The sequence below is a fragment of the Heterodontus francisci genome, chromosome 9, assembly GCF_036365525.1.
Source record: "Heterodontus francisci isolate sHetFra1 chromosome 9, sHetFra1.hap1, whole genome shotgun sequence".
In the NCBI taxonomy this organism is placed as follows: Eukaryota; Metazoa; Chordata; class Chondrichthyes; order Heterodontiformes; family Heterodontidae; genus Heterodontus; species Heterodontus francisci.
In genome coordinates this window covers 41,687,991-41,703,012 of record NC_090379.1, presented here as the reverse complement: position 1 = coordinate 41,703,012, position 15,022 = coordinate 41,687,991, and the positions used below count along the sequence as shown (strand labels likewise).

Genomic DNA, 15,022 nt, shown 5'->3' with positions numbered 1-15,022 from the left:
TTCTGCTATTCCGAAGGATGTCAATTTCAATGAAGGCATAAGAGCTACAATGATAATGATTTAGCTGCATTCAATTAAACAGAGCATTTCACATGTTAAGTCTACTATTCAGTGGTTGTTCACTGTTGATTATTGTCTTTGAATGAATAAGCATTTCAGTGGATATAATTTAGGATTTCATATCTTTATAGATTTTCTATCCTATAATGTCCTGCAGCTAGCAGATAGCACAGCTGGATATGATGTATAGTGATGTTTTTGCTTCTCCTCGGAAATCATTTGGCTGTGTTAGGGCAGAGGCGAGGAATGGGGGTGATTGTGTACAGAAGCTGTACTGTGCCAGAATGGGACAGGCTCAATGGACCAGCTGGTCTTTACTTGTCCTTTTTCATGTGTTCATAGTTACAATACTACAGGCATAACTAATGTGGTTTTTAAAAATGGGCTTCACATACATCACTTCCTCTGCACAATTTTTCTTTAGCTTTGGAGAATAGCTTCTATTTAGGGAAAATTGTACTTCAGAATGCACTGGCAAGATTATAATCACAAATATTTCTCTTTTTAATTTGTTTTGGTGGTGATTGAGAAAGAAATATTGACTAAAATGCAGAACAATTCTCTGCCCTTTAATGTCATGGCAAATTTTATATCCACCTGAATTTGTGGATGGAACCTTAGTTTAACCTAATCTGAAAGATGGCATCTCCAACACTGCAACATTTCCTCAGTCCGGCATCAAAGTATCAGTTCAGATTACGTGCCGGAGTTCTGGAGTAGGGTTTAAAGCCACAGTCTTCAGACGTAGATGTGGGTGAGTTATCATTGACCAAGCTGCTAGAATGGGTTGTAAGTGAACTGTTAGCAAGTCTGTGTCAACATTGTTCTTGTGCTAGTCATTGTCCCATTTCCCTGGAGGAGTGTCTTCTCTTTGATGATTCGCCAGGCATTAAGAATGTACTGTAGGGGCAAATCATATAGAAAAGAATGCACATCCTGCCATGTAACGTACAGTGAACAATAGAAACTATCTACTCTATCCAATTTACCTGTTTCTTCCCTGTACTCTTTATTTTTCTTTCTTTCGAGTGCTTCTCTCATGTCACAACTGTAGTGGACTGTAATCCTAGACCCTTTTTGCGGCTATCCCAGATCAGACATACTTCTCAGCTGATCACTCTCACTTAAGGTTGAGAAAGACCGATCCTAAAGACCCTTGAATGGGTCTGAAGGACTGATCTAACTCTCGCTAAAGAAAGGAACCAGCTACAAATATTACTATCCTTCAGATAGCCCTTTGAACAAGCTTCAGCCAGATCATATTAACCCAGATACAAGAAGGGTCCAGGAATCTCTCCTCAGTAATGTACCTCCCTACCAAAGAGTGCACGGAGTCAGATTCATGAGTTTGCGATACAGAAGTCTTTGGGAATGGCACGGCGCATGCACAAGATGTGCGCCACGGAGCTGCCAAGATATGTAGCGTGGCAGCTCATTTACATGGAGGGAGCGGACCGCGCACCCGCAATGTCATGGTGGGGGCGGACGCCCCATCCCCGCCCCAATTAATTAGTATAGAAAATGTCTTGGATTTTGACTGAAAAAGAAATATTAATCAGGCATTTGTGTAATTAGTACTGACTGCATCTTTATTCTTCTTTCTGCAGCTCCACCAACTGTAAGCATCATGCACTCTGGTCAAGCATGTAACATAGAAGAAGAACGATATACGGAAAGAGTATACACAATTCGAGAAGGAGAAACCTTGGAGCTAGCCTGCCTTGTTAGTGGCCACCCTCGGCCACAGGTGAATCCAAAATCCTACATTTCCTAACAGAGTTACCAATGTGCTTGCTTAGTTTTGTTACATGGTTATTTAATTAAATAACATTATTTCAAACAATGAATAGTTAAAAAGATTAATATATGCTTTGCAAATATAATTTAAGGGGCACTTGATACAATGAATTAAATATCGGTCTTTCAGTTCTCTGACCTGGGTTTAAATGCAACCCAGACCAATGCAATAAAGTTCTTCTCTGTCTGCTGGATATAAGGGTCCTATATAAGATGGTTTAGGCAGCCTCAATCCAGTTCCCAATGGGTATGGCCCAGAATACAAAACACTCCTCATTTAGTCCTAATTGGCTCTACAGATTGGCAACTTCATACAGGCCATAAAATCGTTGCTGGGAGAAATGGAAAAAATGTCTCATCCATGCAGGAGGGTGTGCTCTTCAGAGGTTGGGGCTGAGACAAATTAATGGGGGAGCTATAACTGACTTGAGTGTGCTGGCTCTGGGCATATTAAATGGAAATTACCCATTCCATGGCACTGACATCCCTCACCTTAATTGGGCACTAGAAAGTAAAAATTAAGATAAATGTATCACTCGCATTAACACCTTTTAATTTGTTTAATGGTATCATTTATCAGCATTGTTCCACCTTAGCCATCACTCTTGATTTCCTTCAATCTGATGTACATATCCATTGATAATTTGTCTGTACCTCTAGAGTGTGTAGTACTCTGTTTTCCAATCAACCTCTTTTTGATTGAAGATGCACTTGTGAAACAGGTTGCAGCTCACTGCATTGTTGACAGGTAGAGTTGGCACGAGCACCATTTTCAAACACAAAAATTAATAATGGTTTCCTCACATTGTGGCATATCTGCAGGCATTTGCTTCCAAATCTCAACCAGTGTGAATACTAATAGCAAACTAGCATGTATATTCTAATGGAGAGTTTAGAAATTATGACCTTGCCTTTGAGCGGTTGCCTTATCCTCAGTTCTCTGACATCTATAGATTACTGCTTAAATCCAACAGAGTTTTAAATGCTCCAAGTAGTGCAAGATAGCAATGAAAGATGTGTGTTGCATTTTGAAGATATGACTAGCCTTGCTCCACTTATACAGCTGCATAATGAGATGAAAATACATTTAACATTTTAACAATAGCAAAGCCAGGTACCTGTGAACAAACTTATGTCACATTTGTAAAACAATCAAATATGAACGTAAAGTTGCTTCCCAACCCTTTGATTTCCTCTGTAGAAATGATCAACTTTCAAGGCTACAGACCCATAAAGCACTTGCCCGTCACAGTAGTAAATAACATGACACTATCTTAAACTGTTCCACAGACCCGCTGTCTTGTGAAAGTTTCCTAAGAAGAATCTACAGCACAGAAATAGGCCAAATGGTCTATACTCCACATAAACCTCCTCCTCTTTCCACTCTGTCCCTGTATCTATTTCTTTATCCTACATATATCAAGTCTCCTCTTGTAGGCATCTTCTTTGGCCTCCTTATCTCGAGAGACAATGGATACGCGCCTGGAGGTGGTCAGTGGTTTGTGAAACAGCGCCTGGAGTGGCTATAAAGGCCAATTCTGGAGTGACAGGCCCTTCCACAAGTGCTGCAGAGAAATTTGTTTGTCGGGGCTGTTGCACAGTTGGCTCTCCCCTTGCGCCTCTGTCTTTTTTCCTGCCAACTACTAAGTCTCTTCAACTCGCCACATTTTAGCCCCGTCTTTATGGCTGCCCGCCAGCTCTGGCGAACGCTGGCAACTGACTCCCACGACTTGTGATCAATGTCACAGGATTTCATGTCGCATTTGCAGACGTCTTTAAAGCGGAGACATGGATGGCCGATGGGTCTGATACCAGTGGCGAGCTCGCTGTACAATGTGTCTTTGGGGATCCTGCCATCTTCCATGCGGCTCACATGGCCAAGCCATCTCAAGCGCCGCTGACTCAGTAGTGTGTACAAGCTGGGGATGTTGGCCGCCTCGAGGACTTCTGTGTTGGAGATACGGTCCTGCCACCTGATGCCAAGTAATCTCCGGGCGCAGCGAAGATGGAATGAATTGAGACGTCGCTCTTGGCTGACATACGTTGTCCAGGCCTCGCTGCCATCGAGCAAGGTACTGAGGACACAGGCCTGATACACTCGGACTTTTGTGTTCCGCGTCAGTGCGCCATTTTCCCACACTCTCTTGGCCAGTCTGGACATAGCAGTGGAAGCCTTTCCCATGCGCTTGTTGATTTCTGCATCGAGAGACAGGTTACTGGTGATAGTTGAGCCTAGGTAGGTGAACCCTTGAACCACTTCCAGAGCGTGGTTGCCAATATTGATGGATGGAGCATTTCTGACGTCCTGCCCCATGATGTTCTTTTTCTTGAGGCTGATGGTTAGGCCAAATTCATTGCAGGCAGCCGCAAACCTGTCAATGAGACTCTGCAGGCACTCTTCAGTGTGAGATGTTAAAGCAGCATCGTCAGCAAAGAGGAGTTCCCTGATGAGGACTTTCCGTACTTTGGACTTCGCTCTTAGACGGGCAAGGTTGAACAACCTGCCCCCTGATCTTGTGTGGAGGAAAATTCCTTCTTCAGAGGACTTGAACGCATGTGAAAGCAGCAGGGAGAAGAAAATCCCAAAAAGTGTGGGTGCGAGAACACAGCCCTGTTTCACGCCACTCAGGATAGGAAAGGGCTCTAATGAGGCGCCACCATGTTGAATTGTGCCTTTCATATTGTCATGGAATTAGGTGATGATACTTAGTAGCTTTGGTGGGCATCCAATCTTTTCTAGTAGTCTGAAGAGACCACGTCTGCTGACGCGGTCAAAGGCTATGGTGAGATCAATGAAAGCAATGTAGAGGGGCATCTGTTGTTCACGGCATTTCTCCTGTATCTGACGAAGGGAGAACAGCATGTCAACGGTCGATCTCTCTGCATGAAAGCCACACTGTGCCTCAGGGTAGACGTGCTCGGCCAGCTTCTGGAGCCTGTTCAGAGCGATTCGAGCAAAGACTTTCCCCACTATGCTGAGCAGGGAGATTCCACGGTAGTTGTTGCAGTCACCGCGGTCACCTTTGTTTTTATAGAGGGTGATGATATTGGCATCACGCATGCCCTGGGGTACTGCTCCCTCGTCCCAGCACAGGCATAGCAGTTCATGTAGTGCTGAGAGTATAGCAGGCTTGGCACTCTTGATTATTTCAGGGGTAATGCTGTCCTTCCCAGGGGCTTTTCCGCTGGCTAGAGAATCAATGGCATCACTGAGTTCCGATTTGGTTGGCTGTATGTCCAGCTCAACCATGACTGGTAGAGGCTGGGCTGCATTGAGGGCATTCTCAGTGACAGCATTCTCCCTGGAGTACAGTTCTAGGTAGTGCTCAACCCAGCGGTCCATTTATTTGTGTTGGTCAGTGATTATGTCCCCTGATTTAGATTTGAGGGGGGCGATCTTCTTGATGGTTGGCCCAAGAGCTCTCTTCATGCCATCATACATTCCTCTGATGTTTCCGGTGTCTGAGGCCAGCTGAATATGACTGCGTAGGTGTTTCCAGTAGTCGTCCTCTTGTAGGCATCAATTCTATCTAATTCAACCATTCCATATTGCAATGAGTTCCACATTCTCAGGAAGTGACTTGGTGTGTAGATGAGGGTAAAGCAGTTGATGTAGTCTACATGGACTTCAGTAAGGCTTTTGATAAGGTCCCGCATGGGAGATTGGTCAAGAAGGTAAGAACCCAAGGGATCCAGGGCAATTTGGCAAATTGGATCCAAAATTAGCTTAGTGGCAGGAGGCAGAGGGTGATGGTCAAGGGTTGTTTCTGCAATTAGAAGCCTGTGCCCAGTGGTGTATCGCAGGAATTGGTGCTGGGACCCTTGCTGTTTGTAGTGTACGTTAATGATTTAGACGTGAATATAGGAGGTATGATCAGTAAGTGCGCAGGTGACTCGAAAATTGGTGGTGTCATGAATAGTGAGGAGGAAAGCCTTAGATTACAGGGTGATGTAGATGGGCTGGTAAGATGGGTGGAGCGGTGGCAAATGGAATGTAATCTTGAGAAGTGTAAGGTGATGCATTTTGGGAGGACTAACAAGACAGGGGAATATACAATGGATGGTAGGACCCTAGGAAGTACAGAGGGTCAGACGGACCTTGGTGTACTCGTCCATAGATCACTGAAGGCAGCAGCACAGGAAGATAGTTCTCCCTGTGACCGCGTGGGTTTCCACCGGGTGCTCCGGTTTCCTCCCACAGCCAAAGACTTGCAGGTTGATAGGCAAATTGGCCATTGTAAATTGCCCCTAGTGTAGGTAGGTGGTAGGAGAATGGTAGGGATGTGGTAGGGAATATGGCATTAATGTAGGATTATTATAAATGGGTGGTTGTTGGTCGGCACGGACTCGTTGGGCCAAAGGGCCTGTTTCAGTGCTGTATCACTCTCTGACTCTGACTATAAGGTTAGGAAGGCATATGGGATATTTGCCTTTATTAGCCGAGGCATAAAATAGAAGAGCAGGGAGGTTATGATGGAGCCGTATAAAACGCTAGTTAGGCCACAGCTGGAGTACTGTGTATAGTTCTTGTCGCCACACTATAGGAAAGGATGTGATTCCACTGGTAGCGGTTCAGAGGAGATTCACCAGGATGTTGCCTGGGCTGGAGCATTTCAGCTATGAAGAGAGACTGGATAGGCTAGGGTTGTTTTCCTTGGAGCAGAGAAGGCTGAGGTGGATTGAGGTGTACCTGATTGAGGTACACAAAATTATGAGGAGCATAGATAGGAAGAAACTTTTTCCCTTAGCAGAGGTGTCAATAACCAGGGGGCATAGATTTAAGGTGAGGGGCAGAGGTTTAGAGGGGATTTGAGGAAAGGAAATTTCACTCAGAGGGTGGTTGGAATCTGGAACACACTGCCTGAAGGGGTGGTAGAGGCAGGAACCTTCACAACATTTAAGAAGTATTTAGATGAGCACTTGAAATGCCATAGTATACAAGGCTACAGGCCAAATGCTGGAAAATGGGATTAGAATAGATAGGTGCTTGATGGCTGTTACGGACACGATGGGCCGAAGGGTCCATTTCTGTGCTGTATGACTCTATGACTAACACTCTGTAAAGAAATTCCTCTAAATTCTTTATTTGATCGATCAGTGGCCATCTTATATTTATGTCCCCTTGTTTTAGACTCAAACAACTTAACTCACTTCAAACCTTAGTTGCCTGTCTAATTTTCTGCTGGATCCTTTCATTACACCACATCCTCTTTCATTACAGAGCAATTTGTTGTATTATCTTTTGTCTTTCTGAATCCTGACTGAGATGACCTTTTCATATCATTCAGCACTCTTTTCAGCATTTTGAAGTTGGTTCACACGTTTTTGTTATTTCATAGTTAAAACACCTGTATTTTTGACCATTTTCTGCTGTTCTCCCTTCCACTTTGTTCTGGACAATTTATGAAGGGGGCTCTTCAACCTCTCTGTTTTGTCAAAGGATCTCTATTCGAAATGTAAACCTGAGCAATCCTTTCTTGCCCTGATGCTGTTCTGCATTTCTAACATATTCTGCTTTTATTTCAGATTTCCAGTTTTTCATCTTATTTCTTTCATGTTACTTTTACTTGCTTTCCAACTCAGTACACTTTGCAACAACATGTTCTAGATCCTCTACAAATACAATCTCTATGGTCATTTTAAAGTTACCCCATATCATTATAATGGCTGTAGATAAGAGTTTTCTAGAAATCATTTTATGCACCAATGTATTCAGGTCAGGATTTCCATAGAATATAGAAACCCCTAGAGACAAGAGTCATATAATGGGCAGAAGTGCCGCTGAGGAGCCCTTGCGATATTACGCGCGAGGACTCATTAATATAGAGGGGGCAGAGTGACCACCCCCGATAACGTAGCGGGGGCGGCTGCCACATCCCCGGAACAGTATCCAGTGCCACCGCACAGACACCAGTGCCATTTTTAAGAAGCTTTAAGCCCTTAGCAGAGATTTTAGTTTTTAAAGGGGCCAGGACTTTAACTTTTAATGAAAACATTACATTTACCATAAAAGCGCCACCCCCACCCACCCCCCCAACCCAATGATCACATAATAAATTTATAACCCTCTCCCCACTGAAAAACTATTCTTGATAGTCCCGACTGTTAAATCTCAAACTTTGCACTCTTTGCCCTTTAACCACTTCCCACCATTGACACATCCAAAATTGATTTCCCCGCTCCTCCACCCCTCCTGCCCTGAAAATGTTATTCCTCCACCCTCCTCACCAGGTTCTCCCCTTGGAACTCCGTATGGAATTCCGAAGGTGAATGAAGCACGGATGGCGGCCATAAAATTGGCATGGGTTGGCCGCTGCCTGCAGTTAAGTGTATTTGCATCTACTTAATGTTAATCTGCATATTTAGCTGAAGGGCCTGCCGCCAGGTGGCGGGGCGGGTGCGTCAGCACTGAGGTCCCCCCGCCACCGGTAATATATGGGGGCCCCTTCTCGACATCTCAGGTCGAGGTGAGCCTCTCCCCATAAAATTTTACTGGCCCCCGCGCCACGACCCGCGGAATCAAGGGGCTGGTAAAATTCAGCCCAGTGTAATTATTTTGAAAGATTTAGTTTTGGTTCCTACAGGTAAAGCTAGATTCAATTAGATATGCATTAATGTTTATTAATACCATATATAGACTAAATTTTTTCTGGCACTGAGCATTCTCTGTCATCCTCAGCCGCTGAATATTTGTAACAGCTAGAACAGCTAGAAGCACTGGAACGTATGAAGTGCCATAAAAAATTATCATCAGTACTCTAAACAGAGCAGTAAGTAATCAGAGATAATGAGAAAACAGTTGTTTATGCATATAGCAATTCTATTAACAACTGGTGGAAGGCCCGCCTTATCCTGTAGGCTCAATAATGTTCATACAATTATTCCAAATTTATCTGTTAAATCTCCTTGGGTAATGAATGTGCCTGGGAAATATTTTAATATTTTTTCCCAAAAGCTAAAATCGTTAAGAATGAATTTTTGCTGAATAGTTAACTGAATACAGCATGCTTCTGAAGCCATAACTGAAGTAGTGGGAGAGAGCAATTTATGATTTGGACATAGTCTAATCCCACGCTCCTGCTTAATTCCCAGACTGTTTTTTAGTACCTTTTTTTCCAAACAACTGTCAAATTTCCACTTAAAATAATTTATGGACTCTACTTCAGCAATGGATTGTGAAAGAGAATTCCACTCTGTAACCTACTTCTGTGCAAAGAATTTCTTTTGAGCATCACCTTAAATTATTTTTGTGACTATCCTAAATTTGTGTCCTCTTGTTATCAAGTCGAAGAGACTTAGCAGTTGGCAGGTAAAAAGACAGAAGCGCAAGGGGAGAGCCAACTGTGTAACAGCCCCGACCACCAATTTTTCCTGCAGCACCTGTGGAAGAGTCTGTCACTCTAGTATTGGCCTTTATAGCCACTCCAGGTGCTGCTCCACAAACCACTGACCACCTCCAGGCGCTTACCCATTGTCTCCCGAAACAAGGAGGCCAAAGAAGAAGAAGAAGAAGGAGAGATGTTACCATTTGATTGACCAGTGGAAACAATCTATTACTAGTTGCCCTGTCATGATTTTGAAATCCTTTGTTTGGTCACCATTTGATATTCCCAGCTGTAGTGAAATAGCCCTAACTTCTCAAGCCTCTCATCATAACTGTAACCCTGGCAATGACCTAATGAATCTATGCTGCACCTTTCTGTTGTTTTTTTCATCCTTCCTAAAATGCCCAAGACTATAAGAAATTACAAAACTTATCAGCTAAATTGACCTCCTGTACAGACAGACCCACTAGATTGTTATGGAGACTGATGCTCAAATTCCACAGCCAAAGGGCCCGAATAGAGTTTGGATGGGTTTGATGGCGTATCCATTGTCTCTCGAGATAAGGAGGCCCAAAAGAAAGAAAGAAAGAAGATGACGATCAAAACTAAACAAAATGATGCCTAAGTTTACTCAAAGATTGGACTTGGCTTAACAGTCACCTCCCTTCTATCTGGAAATTATAGAAAGCAGATAAAACTTGGAGTGTTTTCTGTGTTGTTAACAGTGCACAGGAATGCTATTGGTTTCTTAAAGATACTGGCACTTCTATTTCTGAATCTTCGGAATGTTACAATTTCACTCCCCAAAATAACTCATAATCAGTATAATTCCAACACGATTTTAGAACTGATAAAACCTAACCATCCTACTTCTTTATGTAATTTGGCCAAAAAACACTGCTCAAAAAAAGTCTGACATTTTTTGAACAGAATGATGTATTCACAAGCATCTGGTACTTTGTTAACACTGATTGCACGCCGTTCTGTTTGGAATATTAATGCTGATTTTGGTACACCATGCTTCATATTAAATTGCCTCAGGCAGCTGCAAATGCTCAGCACCTGGAAACTACATGGATGAAAGCAACAAAAGCATTTCTCACCACATAAGTAGATACCAAATATATTCATGACCCATTTCATCCATCAAGGAAAGTGGTTAGCACCGCAGCCTCACAGCTCCAGCGACCCGGGTTCAATTCTGGGTACTGCCTGTGTGGAGTTTGCAAGTTCTCCCTGTGTCTGCGTGGGTTTCCTCCGGGTGCTCCGGTTTCCTCCCACATGCCAAAGACTTGCAGGTTGATAGGTAACTTGGCCATTAACAATTGCCCCTAGTATAGGTAGGTGGTAGGGAAATATAGGGACAGGTGGGGATGAGGTAGGAATATGGAATTAGTGTAAATGGGTGGTTGATGGTCGGCACAGACTCGGTGGGCCGAAGGGCCTGTTTCAGTGCTGTATCTCTAAACTAAACTAAACTAAAAACTATATTCTCTTGTTAATGAATTTGTAAGGCATTTACTCCATGGGACCAAATTGACATCCATCATGACAGGTGCCATGGAGTTGCCCTTTTTTTCTGTAGTAACAGTGTATTGAAGTATTTGGAAGCTGACAGTGTTAAGCATGTGGTTCCTATGAAATTTAATCGCATGATATATGAACAGACAGACGAATTAGGAGCAGAGTAGGCCATTCGGCCCCTCAAGTCTGCTCTGTCATTTGATAAGGGTATGAATATAAAATATGAATATAAATGAATATTCCTTTCTGGTCATCCCCCATTTGATTCAATGGAATTTATTTTTGTACGATCCTATTAAGTTTGCAGCCAAGTCGATAATGTGGTCCAAGGTAACTCTGCAGCACTTCTGTAATTCGGATCCTAAAGTACAATGCTATTGGGCACAGACACCTGTAGCCTATCCTACAGCAAATGCACACTGCTCAGAAATAGAAGGGGCTATTGTCCCATGAATAATCAGGTCATCCTCAACTATAGGAATGGATATTATGCACATCAGTGTCCATACCCTGGCAGCTTCCAGGATTCCTTCATCCCACAGTAGTGAACAGTGCCTTTGTTATTTGAACAACTGTGAATACTGCAGGGATAGCTGATCAGAATCAAAAAATCTGCCTTGAAGCCTTGGATCATGCTATCACTTCGTCAAACAAGAACAAGCCCTGAGGTGAGGTACGGTGTGTCCTACACTTCTACTAGAATCATAGTGGAATACACCATCAGCCAGATCACAGGAGTGCAGCAGTACAATCTTGCCAAAGTCTTCACGATAATGGCCTGTAATTTGTGGTCAGTGGCAAAGTGACAGTGATGGCCGCTGACCTTGAAGAAAGCTGCAGAGATTTAGTGATCCCTATGGTGTGATCTGTCTAAGCAGCCAATCACATCAGAATTTTCACATGAATGGCACTAAGATTCAAATCACTTTTTTTTAAAAAATTAGGGAGAGAAAAATAAAGATTGGGACATACACTTGGGGTTAAAGTAGCAGCTGAAATATCATGGGCAAACTTTAAGAACAAAATTAATTATTTTAAAAAACCTAGTTTAAAAAATCTAGTATTTAATCATAATAGAAAAATGTAATGACATTCCACATATTTTTCATGACTAGATCCATTGTTTAGCAATAGTTATTACTCAGATCACTATTAAAAACCCAGTTACATCTCTTATGGACAAGGCTTAACTTTTTACAGAGTTTCTAACAGTGACATTAGAGTGGAAAAGGGGACATTCTTGCCAGATCAGTTGATTTCACCAATTGCCTTCTCAGGGCATTGTGGGTTGTGGGTTGGGGGTGGGGGGGGGGGGGGGCGCGGTGGAGGGGGGGATGGTGGTTATGGTGGGAGGTGATCCACAGTGCAGCCTGTGGCGGAGCAGTGAATGGCGGACCCCAACTTCAGGACTTTTGCATTAATCTACACTTGCACGAAATCCTGAAATTGCAGTTAGTTTCTGAGGGATAATGATGGCAAATGCCCACAGTTCACCATCAAAACACCCTGAGAATTCTGGGTGTATATTTTACAAGTATTGGCTAATTTTTGTAGTTACTAGTGCCTCTCCAGTTGAAATCACAGTAATGGCTTCTATTTGAATAAATAAATTTGGATTTAATGAACTTACCTAAACTGTTTCTAACTCAGCTTTTTGGTCCAATTGGAAGTTAGTCATAATGGCTTTGGATGCATGAATTCCATACGATTGTTCTAAAACTTACAGTATTACTAATCAATAGCTGGCAAAATATCAACCGCTCTGAGTCAGGTCAGCCTGAACTTTTGTCTGATTGGTATGAGCTCACTTCATCAATACTTTCAAATGTCAGTGCATGCTGACCCTATCTAACCTATAGCTACCTGGCTGGTAGAGTATCATTCTGCACTAAGTCCTCAGGACTGAATGATTGAGGATTTCAGGGATGCAGTAAATCTACTTATAGTCATCACTGCTTGTAGTAACTATTTGGACGTACTGCTGTTTGCCAAAACCCATTTATGTTCACTCAGTGCATTTCCTGTCAGTTGTACTGATCAGTTTTATGTAAGAATCTTCTTTGTTATGTTGTTTCCCACCTTTTAATAGTGCTGGAGAGCTGCATTGCTGAAGTCAGTGAATATTCATCTGCTGTAATATACAGTGCTCTATGTTCCAAAATAAAAGCAGTTACAATCAAAACTAGACACAGGCTCATCACATGCCCTTCCTCTCATCTTGTTTTTTTGTGGTGATTAACTAGAATGGGGGATCTTATATGAAATGAGTTTGGCCATTCTGAACCCAGTTCTGAGTGATTGAGTCTGTAGTACGAATGCCTGTAACAAAGAGAGATGATATGGGAAATGGGAATACAAGTATTTAAGGATTAGATCCACTAAATTCCCCTCTCTAATAATTCTGCATTTATTAGTATTTTAAGTAAAGTAAATTTCACCCACCCGAATACATTATGGCAAAAATTACTTACAGGTTAACAGTACTCAATATGTTGATGCCATCTAAAGCTGGAATAAAACCATGCTGATATTTCAATGCACTTTCCTACTTAGGAAATATTTAAAATAAGCAGATTATTCTAGGTTCAGAGCCCATATCCCAAGCGCACGGTTCTGGGTCACATTTTACATGGCAGATGCTGTCGAAGGGGTTTGTAACTGTTAGATTATATTGTATATGTTGTGTTCTCACTGATGATGATGATGGGAGTTTATGCCTATACTTGACAAAATATTCTTTCAAGATACTGAATGATATTAAATGCAATGAATATTCAGTTCAGAGTCTAAGGGTTGAATTGTCACCACGAAGGTGGGAAACAGGAGCTGGGTTTGTTTTTAGGTCAGAAACCCGCCTCCAGGGGAAACTGATTAAGGTTCAGATTTTTAAGGGGATGAGCCCTAATTTGATATGGAGATGGGTTTTTTTATCCACTTGGAGCCAGGGGGGTGGGAATGGAGGTGGGTTAGATGAAGCGTGGGACTCATTTAGACTCCCCATAGCAGCCTTCACTGAGCCTGCTGGTTGCCCTGAGAAAGAGATTTGCGTTTTGTGCCAAAGCCTTCCGCTGCAGCACAGGGGAGCCGGAGGCCTAGTACCCAGGGCAGGGCAGCCCCTCGCTTCATCAGTGCCGACCTGGATCTAATGCTGGAGGCTGTGAGGGAGAGGAAGGAGGTGGCAGGAGGAGGCAACCTTATTGTGCAGCAGGGGCACCTCTCAGTTCAGTGTCATCTCCCTCCACCTCCTCTTCTTTCTCCTCTCTTACATCCCACTCCTGCTCCTCCCCCGATGAACTGTCCCCTTCCAGGGGTACTCACCATCCTCCGGGTCCACACTTCTCTCAAGGATCATGTTATGGAGAGCACAGCAGACGACCACAATGAGCAATACCATTGCAGGAGTGTATTGCAGGGCACCACCCGATTGGTCCAGGCACCAGAATCGCATCTTTAGAAGCCCGATGGCCTGCTCTATGATTGTCCCGCTGAGCAGGTCGCATTGTTTGTATCACCCCTGTGCCTCTGTCTCAGGCTCCTGTACGTGGGTCATTAGCCATCTCTTCAAGGGACTTCCCTTGTCCCCTAGGATCCATATACACACTTTGGGGGTTGGTGTGAAGATCTGAGGCAGCCTGGACCATCGCAGGATGAAGGAGTCATGGCAGCTGTCTGGAAAGCAAGTACACACTTGGAGGAAGCTCTTGTTGTGGTTGCACACCAGTTGGATGTTGAGGGAGTGGAAGCCTTCCTGTTGATGGATCTCACTGGCCGGTCACTTGGTGCCTTGATGGCCACATGGGTGCAATTCATGATGCTCTGGACCTGGGATAATGCAGCGATGGAGGCGAAATCTGCGCCCTCCGTTCCTGTGAGACCGTGTCTATTGTTAAATGAATGTGCTGTCCAGTTCTGGCAAAGAGGGCATCAGTGACCAACAAGATGAGGTGGTGTGCAGCTGTTTGCGAGATGCCACTAAGGTTCGCACCAGAAGTAAGAAATTCATGGCCCCAGTAACTTTGATGGCCACTGGGCAGGGCCTGCTGACCAGTGCTGCAAGGTAACCAGTGCTATTGGCGACGAGAGCACAGATATCTGTTACCTTCTGCCTGGAGAGTTGCAGTCTCCTGTGATACTGGTTCTTGGTCATCTCGAGGTAGCTCTGTTTTTGGCAGTCAATCTTGTGTTAAGGGTTTGGCCTCCATTGCCTTCTTGCCCCTCTTTCCTCTCCTGTGCCCTCTTGATACCTGGTGTTCTGCCCTTCCTGAGGAGGATGTTTCCCCTCACCATAACTTGGGCCCAAAATCTCACAGTCATTC

General features: G+C 43.6%; 1 protein-coding gene across 3 annotated transcripts in view; it reads left to right on the top strand.

Moving 5' to 3' along the window:
* Positions 1–15,022, top strand: part of mdga2a (MAM domain containing glycosylphosphatidylinositol anchor 2a) — a 990,949-nt gene that overhangs the window by 294,293 nt on the left and 681,634 nt on the right. For all 3 annotated transcript variants that reach the window (XM_068038888.1, XM_068038889.1, XM_068038887.1), the window contains exon 2: positions 1,668–1,807. In XM_068038888.1, coding sequence (XP_067894989.1) covers positions 1,668–1,807 — 140 coding nt within the window. The remainder of the gene's footprint in view (positions 1–1,667; positions 1,808–15,022) is intronic.